Here is an 11,973-nt window from a genome sequence, read left to right on the forward strand (position 1 = left end):
CTCACCTGGCATGCGTGACCTGCTAGAGGTCAGGATACATCTTAGATTGCCCAAAGCAGGATCAGAGAGCTGCTTCAGTAAGCACAGGACAAGGGAAGAGAAAGGGACATGCCATGTTCCTGCCCTGTTCACCTCTCCCCATCCTCCAGGAAGCACTGGTGCTCAGCAGCTCAGTGGTGTTTTCCTGAGACAAGGTCCTGGTTTGTATTTTGGGTTTCTTGAGCGTTATTGATGGATCAATAGTGAAAACGCTTCCTGACCCCAGCATGGGTGTGAAGGGAAGAAAAAAATCAATAATGGCACGTTCAATCTGTTATTCTGTTTGCAGTCTTAAAGATCACTATTTATACAGGGATTTTAATGTTTCCATTAATGTTCCTGAGAGGAGCCTTGGAGGAGTGCAGAGGTTGTCACTCCTTGAATCAAGGGGGAATTCAACTCGGCTGCACTCTGCAGGCTCATGGCTTTGCACAAGTTTTCCCTGACTCTTGCAAAAAATCCCAGCCCAAAATGCTGGTGCAGGGATGGGAACAGAGCCCTGCCAGCTCGTCCCAGATGGTTTTGGGATGGGAGGGCTTCTGGCTGTACAGCAGAGCTGAGGGCAAGACCCGACCCAACCACTGCAGCTCCATCCCTGCTGCAATGGGCTGGGACCGGGATGGGGCACGGATCAGACCTCAGCTTCGTAGGAAGCCCAGGCTGGGAATGAACTCAGCTGTAACATCAGCTGCCTGAGCAGAACTGTGGAGTCTGGAAGGAGATGGTGCTGGTGTCGGCACGGTGGCTGCGTCGGCGGATAAATTGCTGCTGAGTTGCTAAATGCTGCTTGTGGGCTGGACCTTAGGAGAAATATGGAGCGGGGGTGTTAGTATCCTGGGAAGATGGTAGCACTTGTTTTCACTGGCTGGAAGAAAGCGTGTCTTCTGCTGGAAAATTCCTTGTGTGGTTAGGGGAAGGGGCTGTGTGGTGGTGACATTTCGTTGCTGCTCTCCTGAGCTGCAGGATTGTAGGATGGCAGGTTGGAGGCGGTTTGCTGGGCCAGCCCGAAGGGTCACTTGGGAAGAGGCTGATGTGTGCTGTTTTCCAGGAACAGGGACATGCATGGGCCACAGGTTCAGGGACCTGAATGGCGCTGGGGTCACTGGAGTGAAAACAGTTCCTCCATGCGTGTCACAAAAGCTGCTGTTCACAGGCTTTCCCCCTGTTGTGGGCTCCTGGATGGGTACCAGGTCATGTTTTCCTGTTGTACATTTGTCCCAGAGGGACTTGAAATGCCTGCAGCATCCCATGCTCCTGCCATCCCAACAGGAGAGCAGGTTTGCTGCAGAAGGCTCAGCACCCATAGGTGCTGGACTGCCCAGGGCAGGACGGCTTTGCTTGGGCATTCAAGCAGGAGTTTTAGGGCAATTGAAGCCAGGGCTTCAAAACTCCTCGGTGCGAGTCAGTAGAGTCTGATAGAGGATGTTGGGTGCCTTGGGCTCTCGCTCCAGCTCTGCTTCTGAGCCCCTGTCCCATGCTCTGCTCCTGGTCTGCAGAGGAGCTGAGACTGAAGGTGCTGCCTGTCGATGGGTGCTTCGAGGCCATGCGGGCAGCTGCTTCGTGCAGGAGGATAGGGAGATGCAGGAGTCCTGGCTTGTAAGCTACTGCTCCAGTTCAAACTGTGATGTGTCCAAGGTAAGCAGTAGAAGAGGCTCCTCTGCCCTCAGTAAGGGGATCTTCCTGCTTTTAATGATTGCTGGCCCCATGGAAGGGGGTAAAAAGCTGATGGCATTAAGAGTGTGTTGTGCATCCCTGGGTGGTAAGCCCGTGAGTACTTCAGGGACCTAACTAGCAAGGGTCCTTAAAACATTCAGCTCCAGCACCTATTTAAAACTTCCCCCTACCATTTGAGTGCCTACAATAGAAAGAAAACACTCTGCCCTGCGTAAGAGCAACAATCTTCCACTGCTGAAGAGCTGTTGTGAATGTGCCTCCAGCTAACCATGTATGAGATGTGGCCTCACTACTTGCAAACAGCACTAGTTTACCCTTATCAGCTGCTGCTTTTTTTTTGCCTTTTTTTTTTTTTTTTTTTGCTTTTTTTTTAATCAATGAGCTTTCATACAACCTTTCTCTCCAGGGAAATGGAAGGAAAGAGATAAAGTGACAGCAATGGAGGGCTGTGATAATGGCAGGCAGCGTTGAGCAGATCTGTGATTAGAGGAAGGCCAGTCCTCTGCAAGAGGAATTTGCAAGACATTAAGCATTTATGATTTTAACCCATGGCATCCCCTTGTCAATACCTTGCTCTCCTCTTGAACTGAGAAGTTTTGAATGAATTAGACTAATTCCCATACATCGTGTCTCGGTGAGGCCAGGAAAGCTCTCTGCTCTTTGGTGGGATCTCTCTTTATCTGCCTGCTGTCTGAAGGCTGGGGGAAGACTGATGGTCCCCTTGGCCATGTCTGGTGCATAGCAAGAGTGTCTTGATCTGTTTCATGCCCCAGCCTGAGGAGACCCCTTTGCCCACAGCTTGGAGCTGAGGTGGGTGGATGTGTCCCGTGGTCACAACCAGGAATACAAAGGGGCAGATGAGAGCAGGCCAAGGAGAGAGGCACTAAAAGATACTGCAGAGTGTGTGTACCAGGAACATTCAAGGTCAGGTTAGACAGGGCTTTGAGCAACCTGATCTACTTGGAGATGTCTCTGCTTTTTGTGGGGGCATTGGACTAGGGGCCCTCTAAAGGTGCCTTCCAACCCAAACTGTTCTGTCATTCTACCTGCTAATTGGGGGCAGAAGAACCTTGTCCTGAGCTGGCCAAGCTACACATATATTTCAGCAGCTCCTGCATAGGCTCCCACCACCAGTCTCAGCCCTGGGGTACCTCCAGCCATACTTAGAGCAGCTGCAGCTCAGCCTGCAAACCCAGCACCCAGGGCAGCCACTCCATCCCAGCACCTCACCTTCCCCTTCCCTGGCCTGCCCAGGGCTTCCATGTCAAAAAGGAGAAGTCAGGAAACACCTTGTGAACTTCAGGCTGTGGCTGTGCCCCTGGTGCTGCTGGCTTTAACTTGTCTTGCTCAGGAGATGCTGCCACAGGACCAGCTCTGCACTCGATGTGTCCAGGATTTAAATGTGTGCTCCTGTAGCAACAGAGCATCCAACACCAGCCCCCAGTCCCTCCCACGGTGTCTTCATCTCTTTGCCTGTCATTCCTTAGCACACATATGCTAAAATGTTGGGGTTGCAGACCAGAATGGCAGCTTTGCTGAATCCTGGGGGTACTGTTGGAGATAGGAACCTGGCATGTGGCTGTGCCTTCGACGCCGAGGCTGTAGCATTGCAGGCATCTATTCACTGGTGTCCCCAGAGGGATGCTGGGTTTGGTGTCAGGGGATGGACCCACACAGAAGGGAAACAAACTGCCAGGGGCAGCTGGCACAGCAAGCTGGAGGAGAAATGCTGCTGTTTCACCTCATATTTAGGGCGTAAAACCCCAGCGAGGCACTTAGCTGGGCTCACACATGTGCTGAGGAGCCCAGTGAATTCAGTGGCATGAAACCAGTGGTGTGGGGCGACTAAATGTGCTTCAAAATCTGCTTCACAGCACTGCGTGGGGGCACATCCCTGTTGTGATGCTGAGTCCAGGCAGGATTCCCAGGGCAGCTCCTAAGGGACTCAAGAGACCCCACCACCTCCTCCTGCCTTCCATCCTGTTGCACTTGAGTCTTCTCCTGGAGCTGGCAAAGCCCAGCCTGGCGGAGGAGACGGGAGGAGACTGATGAATTCATTAGTGTCTCCTGAGTGTGCAGACATGATAGGGACCAGAGGAGGTGGCTGGTACAAGCCCATAAATGGTCTTTGCAGGGAAGAGATTTACATTGCATATAATTTCCCACCTTTTTTTTTTTCCCCCTCCTTCACATAACCTGCAACAAACCCATGTTTCCAGCAAGGGCTGGAACAGACACGTCTGTCTCTCTATCTTGGCTGTGCCCACTCTATTACAGCAGAATGAGTAGAGCTATTCAGCTAATTTCCCTACCTGGCTTCTCCACCCCGGCTCACTCTTCTCATTTCCTATTCTGCGACATCAGCAGCACGCTGGTTCAAGGCAGGCTTGTTTTCTTGGGGGGGCAGCATGATAGGGACAATTGTTATCAGGAGGCATGAAATGACCATAAGCATCTGACAGTTGTTCTCGGTGTAATTATCTCTAATTAAATCAAACCAGACCTGCCCATCAGCGGGGGAGAGCAGTGGGCAGAGCGGTGTGGGTGGTGGCTGGTGCCTCTCCTTGGGGTTTTGGGGCTGGCTGACAAAGACCCACTGCCAAATGAGTCGTGGTGGTGGTCTGACATGGTGCTTACCAGCCTTGCACTCTTTTTCAGCTTGTGGCAAGCTGACGGGAATAAGTGACCCGATCACAATTAAAACCTCGGGGTCCAGGTTTGGATCATGGATGACAGACCCTCTCGCTCCCGAGGGAGAGAACAAGGTAAGACCGTGACACCTTCGTCCCTGTGTTGCCCACCTCCACCAATGTGGCTGAGGCCATTGAAAACTCATTACATCCAAGCACCAAAGTGTTGGTTGTGCCCTGCGAAACCTGTGGATGGTCCTAATTCATCTCACAGGGCTCTGCTGGCCGCCTCTGCAGCAGGATGGGGCTGAGCATCTCCCACAGGGAGAGAGGCTGAGCAGCCTCCTGCAGTGGTCTCATCCCAGGCCAGGTGAAACTCACTGCGGTGATGAGTATGTGTGGTCTCAGAAGTGTCCCCATAAGGTCTGTCCCCTTGTGGGAGGAGAAACCAAATACTGTCTTTCTCATCTGGATCTGGCAGCCAGGAGGGAACTGGGGCCAAGCAAGAGGGACCCATGGTCCCAGTCCCCACTGCTGTTTTGCTGCCAGCACCTCTAATAATGGCATCTGACTGCATTTGTCCTCCATGCTCCACCTTCATTGTTGTGAGGAATTAACTGACTGCAGCCAGAGAGAGATTTGTTTTCCTTTGTTTTGGTCAGGTTTTTTTTCCATTCAGACCGTTCAATTTTGATCCCACGGAGGTAGGAGGCCAATAACTGGCTGAAAATCAATCCAGGCTTCCCATGACTGATGGAATGGAAAATATCTCGAGTGTTTGCTGAGGATTTGCAGGCAGCAAAACAAAACAGAAAACACAGAGCTTTGGCTGCGTGGCAATTCCCTCCTGCATGCAGCATCCTTCATCAAAGGGAGGAGGGCATCAGCAGGTCCTGTGTAGGGCAGCTATTTTGAGAGCTTTGCCCCGTGATTGGCTTTCTGTAGCTAAGAGAGGATGAGGAATGCTCTGGAGAAGCCACCCCTGGGAGTGGCTCCATTTGCCTGGGGATGTGTAGCAATGAAGCAGCAGTGACTTGAGATGTCGGGCTCTTCACTCCTGCAGCCAGCTGGTTGGCACCGGTTCCTCAATACGACACCTCCATATTTTACAGTTATTAAACAAAATTCCACCAATAGCCCTCAAATTATGAAGTGGGGTGTGAAGGCTTTACACATCTTGTTCTGCCCAAGAGAGGGGACAGACTTGTCCCCTTCGGGCTGTGTTGGTTGCATTCAGATGCTAAACATCTCCCTATGGCTTCAGGGGGTTTTGTCTCAAACCAGTATTTTTTTTTCAGTATTTTTTTTCTTCAGTATTTTTTCTTCCTTATGCCTTTTTCTGCAGAGTATTTTTGTTGTGAGAGTAGACAAGCAGTTTCTCTGGACTCTAGCTCAAGTTTCACGAGCGTGTATGTGTATATAATACATAAATCCACCGTGAATTTTATTAGAAACACACAATTAAGTGAACTTCATTGGCTTCCTGGTAGAGTAGGAAACTGGGGATGGGGAGGGATTGCCAGTTCATCATATCCATCTTCATGTCGTCGAGCCCCAGAAGGTGTTTGGTGGTTCCTGTGGTCATTTGTTCATGTCATGAAATCATTGAACACAACTGGGGAAAATTGGGAGTCCCACAGGAGCAGCCCAGCAGCGGGGTGGATGCTGAGCACAGGGATTGATGTGTATTGGCAGGAGAAGGTTGCTCAGAGCCAGCCGGTGCGATGAGAGGTTGGTATCCATCAATCTCTGCTTCTCCAGAGCATGAAAGGCTGTTGGGTCCTACCACCTTGCAGCCCTGCTGTGATGACAATGGGGTTCTGCTCTTCTGGACTTCTCTTTGTCCCTCCAAAGACAGAGCACATGTGTGATTTTTAACACCAAACAATGAAATGGGAGCAACAGAGAGAGAGAATCAGTTTTCTGGAGGGGTTTTGGGGTTTTTTTTCTGCAATTTCCCAAGCTGGCTTAGTTGAAGATGGGCATTTCATTAAGTGAGGAATGCTCTCCAACACCACATCCAGCAGCAGAAGCTCTCCCAGGCCACAGGCACTTCTCTGCCATGGGCTCAGGGACACACATGGCTTTTCCCTGCTGCACATGCAGCATCCTTGAGCCCGCAGCAGAGGCGTGAAGGTCAGAGCCACTGCCACGCATCCGTTCCCCACCTCTGCAGTGTTTCCAGGGACATTAACAACAGAGGGCTGAAGTTCCCAACAAAGTTTTTTGCAGACCCCACTTGGCCTTTCAAACAGAGCAGCTAAATGCAGCTCACATGCTCACGCCGTGTGTAAATGTTTGTCTGCTCTTTTAAGGGACCCTGGAGACAGCACGTTGCAGGGGCGATACCATCACATTATGCAAGGGGTTTGCAAAAGAACTTTGCTTGACAGCATTACCCAAATCTGCCTCCTTAAAGGCTTCCCTCTTGCTATTTAATTTACTTTTTCTCCTTCCTAAGCAGTTCCTCCAGTGAGCAGCTATCTTGCATTTAGGCAGCAACCACATACCGAATGTCACTCGCTGGCTGGATATTTCTTCTTTATATTAACTGCACAGCTTTGTCATTTGCCTCAAAATGGTTTCATATGACAAAAGCCCTTTTTTTCTAAGGAGTCTAGACAGTGTCCCCAGTGAATTGGCACTTAAATGATGATCTAAAAATCTCTTCTCCATCTACCAGTACCAAGATTTTGATGTCTTTGTCTCATATGGTGGCAGCCTTGGTTTCAGCTTTTGATGCAGAAATGTAGGATTTTTAAACCAATATGGACTTTGCTTGCATTTCCTTGACAAGGAGCAATCTCATCCATCGCTTCTGCATGCTGAATTAATGGAAATCTTGCAGAGCAGCTGATGACACTGAGTGCTGCCACGTTGGGGCTTTTGGGGAGCAGAAGCAGCATCAACATACATGCTGGGTTTAGCCAGGGAGAAGTTGGTAATTGCCCTCTGGAAGGACAGTGTCCATAATGCAGCTTAGGCTTCCCGGTTCCTGGGGAGATGTCAGGTTTCCCCCTGGGAAAGCTTTACTATTCCCTTGATTTCTTGACAGATTTGAGGTTCCAAAAATTTGGTTTATTTCTGGGCGTGGGTGGCAGGCGTTGGACACATCATTTTCCAACAGGTTGGGTTCTTTGCTTTGTGTTTTTCTCACAGCTCAGTTTTGAGGGTGACGTGCAAAGGGCTCAGCTGGGGCTCTGCTGTTTTCTAACCCCCCATGTTTCTGTTGCTTGCCCAGGTCTGGTACATGGACAGTTACCACAACAACCGCTTCGTCCGCGAATATAAATCCATGGCAGATTTCATGAATACTGACAATTTTACCTCTCACCGTCTCCCTCACCCATGGTCAGGCACCGGTCAAGTGGTCTACAATGGCTCTATCTATTTCAATAAATACCAAAGCCACATAATTATCAGGTTTGACTTGAAAACAGAGACCATTCTCAAGACTCGCAGCCTGGATTATGCCGGCTACAACAACATGTACCACTACGCCTGGGGTGGCCACTCGGACATTGACCTCATGGTGGATGAGAACGGGCTGTGGGCTGTCTATGCCACCAACCAGAACGCAGGCAACATCGTCATCAGCAAGTTGGACCCCAACACCCTGCAGAGCCTCCAGACCTGGAACACCAGCTACCCTAAACGCAGCGCCGGGGAGGCCTTCATCATCTGCGGCACGCTCTACGTCACCAACGGCTACTCGGGAGGTACCAAGGTGCACTACGCTTACCAGACCAACGCCTCCACCTACGAGTACATCGACATCCCCTTCCAAAACAAGTACTCGCACATTTCCATGTTGGACTACAACCCCAAGGATCGGGCTCTCTATGCCTGGAACAACGGGCACCAAATACTTTACAATGTCACCCTCTTCCACGTCATCAGGTCTGACGAGTTGTAGTCCACCCTTGTTTAGAAACTGATTTAGAAACAAACAAAAAAAGAAATTTAAAAAAAGGAAAAAAGGGAGAAATTAATTTTAAAAGAAAAATAACTAATATCGAGGAAACACACTTTAAATAAGTAAATGTATAAACAGCTGCCAAAATTAAGACCAACGTCATGGAGGATTATTCAGCATAAACCTGACAGCTCAGCATTACCTCTACATTTCTAGAAGTCTGGCCCTGTGTTATAGACTCACGAATAACCATGTACTTGCAGCTGGAACTGCACTTAAAGAACCACTTAAGTTTTTGGGTTTTGTTTCGTTTCTGTTCCGATAGCAAACCTATAGTACATACTAAAGAAGTAAGGCAATGACTGTTGAAAGTTTATCCTTGGGAGACTCGCTCTCTTCTGTGTGTGGGTTGCATGGACATTTTCCCGGCATCGCGGTCAGCTGTGATGGATGTGTGATTTGTATTTCTAAGCAGACAAAGCTGACCCGTGAGGAGCTCTCGCTGTCTGAACAAGACCTATCACAGGTTAGTTTTCTTCGCCTTCCATTGCAGCTACTGTCTCTCAACTGTGTTCTTGTCACTTAGATTAACTGTGCTGAGACCCGAAGTAGCTCATGGATCTGTGTCTTAGTAACTTATTAAACACGATGGTTTAAGTATGTATTATGAACAAGTTGTTGTACCCATATTGTTTGAACTTATGTATTCAGCAAATATATTGTATAATGTATGTCTGTTATTTACCAGAGGTGGCAAAACTTTGTATGTCCAGTTTATGCAATGAATGTTGTAAATGCAATGATGTAGTTTGGATTAATAAATGATGGTTTTGTTTCTAAAAAGGAAAAAAAAAAAAAAGATCAGTGTTCACCCTTATACACAGATAACCAATTTCATGTTGATAATTACAAGAATATTCTCTTACTGTTATACTATCTGCATAGCATTATGGTGGTTGGAAATCGCTTCCCTGGAAATTCTGTGGCATCAGATTCCCATGGGAAGCCCTGTCTATGGAAGTGTGAAGGTAATTAATTTTTTTTAAGAGGAAAACTTTGTACTATCCACAGTTATCTAAGGAACAATAAAAATATTAGGAGACTTCCCTGCTTTGCTTATTGTCTTATCTGTATGAGTGACCTAACAGGAGTTGCTGGAGGTTTTTCTTGGGTAATCATTGAGCAGCCACCCTGACTTTCCTACCTTTCTGTTACCTGGTGTGGAGCTGCAGCTGGGAGCTGGAGGGGCTGGCAGTGAGGAGCCAGGAACTGAAGGGATGAATGGAGGGTTTGGCTCTGCATCTGTAGGGCTCCCACAGTGGGATTGCCTTCCCGTTTGCATTTGGAGCAGATACTACTTCAAGGAGGTAACATCCTGCCTCTGATTCTATGGCTGCTCTCCACTACAGGGGGAAGCGAAGGTGGCTGCAGCAAGTCTGCATTGCTGCCTGCTGATGGGGACAGGGACTCTGGCTGCCCGCAGAGCTTTAGTATCAGTGCTACAACAGGAGGAAACTGCCTCGTCTGCCTCATTCATTAGAGTTGGAGACACAGTACCTGGGACTGCTGGGTGCAATGCGATCGTTTTCCTTCTCAGATGCTTAGAGTGCTTCTCATCCTGCCTTTGCTGTAACCTGATGCTAGGAAAAATCTCCTTCCTTTTAACGCAGCTAGCACTGTGATGCTCAGGATAATGAGCAACTGTTGCTGCTAGGGCCTGAGCACTCAACACAATCATTCCTCTTGTTTCTGCCAAAGCAGGGGCCTCGCAGCGTTCCAGGATGCTGCGGTACTGCAGCACACACCTTGAAATGAGCCAAGGTGCTTTTCCCGCTGAACACTCCTAAAGCTCTTCATATTTGGAAGCTTAAGGTGCTGGGTGCTAACATGCTCTTCCCAACTACCCTTAATAAATCCTGTGCTTTCCTGCTCTCCCCTTACTTCCACAGTATGCTGTCCCCGTGGCAGAGCTCATTTTACTGGGAATCCAGCACCACTGGCAGCTTCATTCTGCTGCCACTGCCTGGTGTGAGATGTGGGATCCCATCTCTCCCTCCGGTGTGAGATGTTTGACCCCATCTCTCTCCACCACCTCAAGAAGACGAGTACCCAGCAAGCCCCCACACCATAGCCAGCTCCAGGTGAAGGCACAGGACCCATCCTGCCTTCTCTGCTCACCCAAGGAGCCCACTGAGCTGGATCTCATGGGCAGCCCTGCGCGAGCTGCAAAGGGCTCGCTCGGTCTCACCTCCTTTCCAAAGAGGGAAGCAGGTGACTGTGTTTAGCACCACCAGGCATGACGATTTTTCAGCCAAATGGTATGTGAGCAGCTTTGTTCGCTGATGAGGTTCAGCCTTTGAACTCGGCAGAGTGATGCATTAGGGCCCTTGGAAGGCGCACGGATCACTGAGGTCAGGAAATTGAGTAGAAGCAATTGGTGACTGCTGCAAATTGCACATATGGATTTCAACCTCTTGGCCTTAGCAGAAGGTCCCTGCTGAGCTCTTCAGCAGGAGAGGGGAAAGGAAAAAAAAAAAATAAAAATGGTGTAATGTGGTTTCCCAGAGCTGGATTAAACCACAAGCATTGAACAGTCCTCCACATGAAGATGTTTGAGCCAGTTGCCCGGCTTTGAGATGCTGCTCCGCGTCAGCACCCCTCCTCTTACTGAAATGCTGGCTGTATCCAGAATGGGGACAGCTCTCCGAGGACTCGTTCCTCCTCTACACAGTATATTTCTAGTGCTCTGGACTGCCAGGTTTGTGGAGATCTTCGATATGCAGCAGCAGTTTTCCCTCCAAGAAGCTAAAAAAAGGGGGCTAGACACCCAGGGTGTAATTGGCAGCACTATTGATCTTCAGTGCACAAGAGAAATCTGCTGAGCCAAAAAGCTGTGAGGCACCTGCCGTCATTTCTATCTAATTAATGCATTTCTTCCACCCAAATTCATTTAAGGGGAGGGCACTGGTTTTGTAGGATTTAGAGCTGGATCCAGCAGCCACTGCGATCCATGGGATGGACACGATGCTTACAGGAGGGGCCAGGCTTTTGCAGCAACCTGCACAGCTCCTCGGGTGCACTGGAGGGTTTCTCCTGCACGTTTTACTGTTGTTCCCAACTGTGGCTGCTGTCAGCTGTACTACACACCTACACCTGCTTGTCGGCACTGGCTGTTGTCCTAGCAGTTGGGATTTGCATACTCTGCTTCCTCCCCAGCTACACGCCACGGAGCTCTGCTACTCACCCTGAGCACCAGGCAGTTCTTCTCCCAGACCTCTGTAGGGTCTCACAGAGATGATCCCAGCCAATCTGTCCAGTTTTGGGGAGACCATTCAGGTAGATCGGAGCACATGGCAGGGCATTATCCATATCGGCCAGCTCCCTGGCCAGGCACACTGCCACACCAAAGCACAGCCATGCACCAAATAACCCAAAGTCAGCTTTGTCATTAGGAGAGATTTGAGGACAAAAGAACACGTTTCCTTCAAAACATTGATCTGAAAAAATAAATTGAATTACAGAAAGGCAAAATAATGCTGTTTGCTTTAGGGCACGGCTACATTTAGATTCTAATTTTCCTAGTGCAATTCATTGAATACAAGACTCAATAGCACAAAATGTCCTTGAACACAACAAAGACAGAGAAGCTTTTCTGTAACATGTACCCAAAGTTAATGAGATGAGAAAAGTGCTTTAAGGGGTGTACCTTTGTCC

At 49.1% G+C, this 11,973-nt stretch overlaps 1 protein-coding gene across 2 annotated transcripts in view; it reads left to right on the forward strand.

Moving 5' to 3' along the window:
- The window catches only part of OLFM1 (olfactomedin 1), a gene marked incomplete at its 5' end in the record, with an annotated part of 32,764 nt that extends 24,343 nt beyond the window's left edge, over positions 1 to 8,421 (forward strand). For both annotated transcript variants that reach the window (XM_084272598.1, XM_084272597.1), the window contains 2 exons: positions 4,372 to 4,478; positions 7,585 to 8,421. In XM_084272598.1, coding sequence (XP_084128724.1) covers positions 4,372 to 4,478; positions 7,585 to 8,259 — 782 coding nt within the window. In that variant the 3' untranslated portion in view covers positions 8,260 to 8,421. The remainder of the gene's footprint in view (positions 1 to 4,371; positions 4,479 to 7,584) is intronic.
- Between the last annotated feature and the right edge of the window lie 3,552 nt (positions 8,422 to 11,973).

The sequence above is a fragment of the Gallinula chloropus genome, assembly GCF_964237585.1.
Source record: "Gallinula chloropus genome assembly, chromosome: 18".
In the NCBI taxonomy this organism is placed as follows: domain Eukaryota; kingdom Metazoa; phylum Chordata; class Aves; order Gruiformes; family Rallidae; genus Gallinula; species Gallinula chloropus.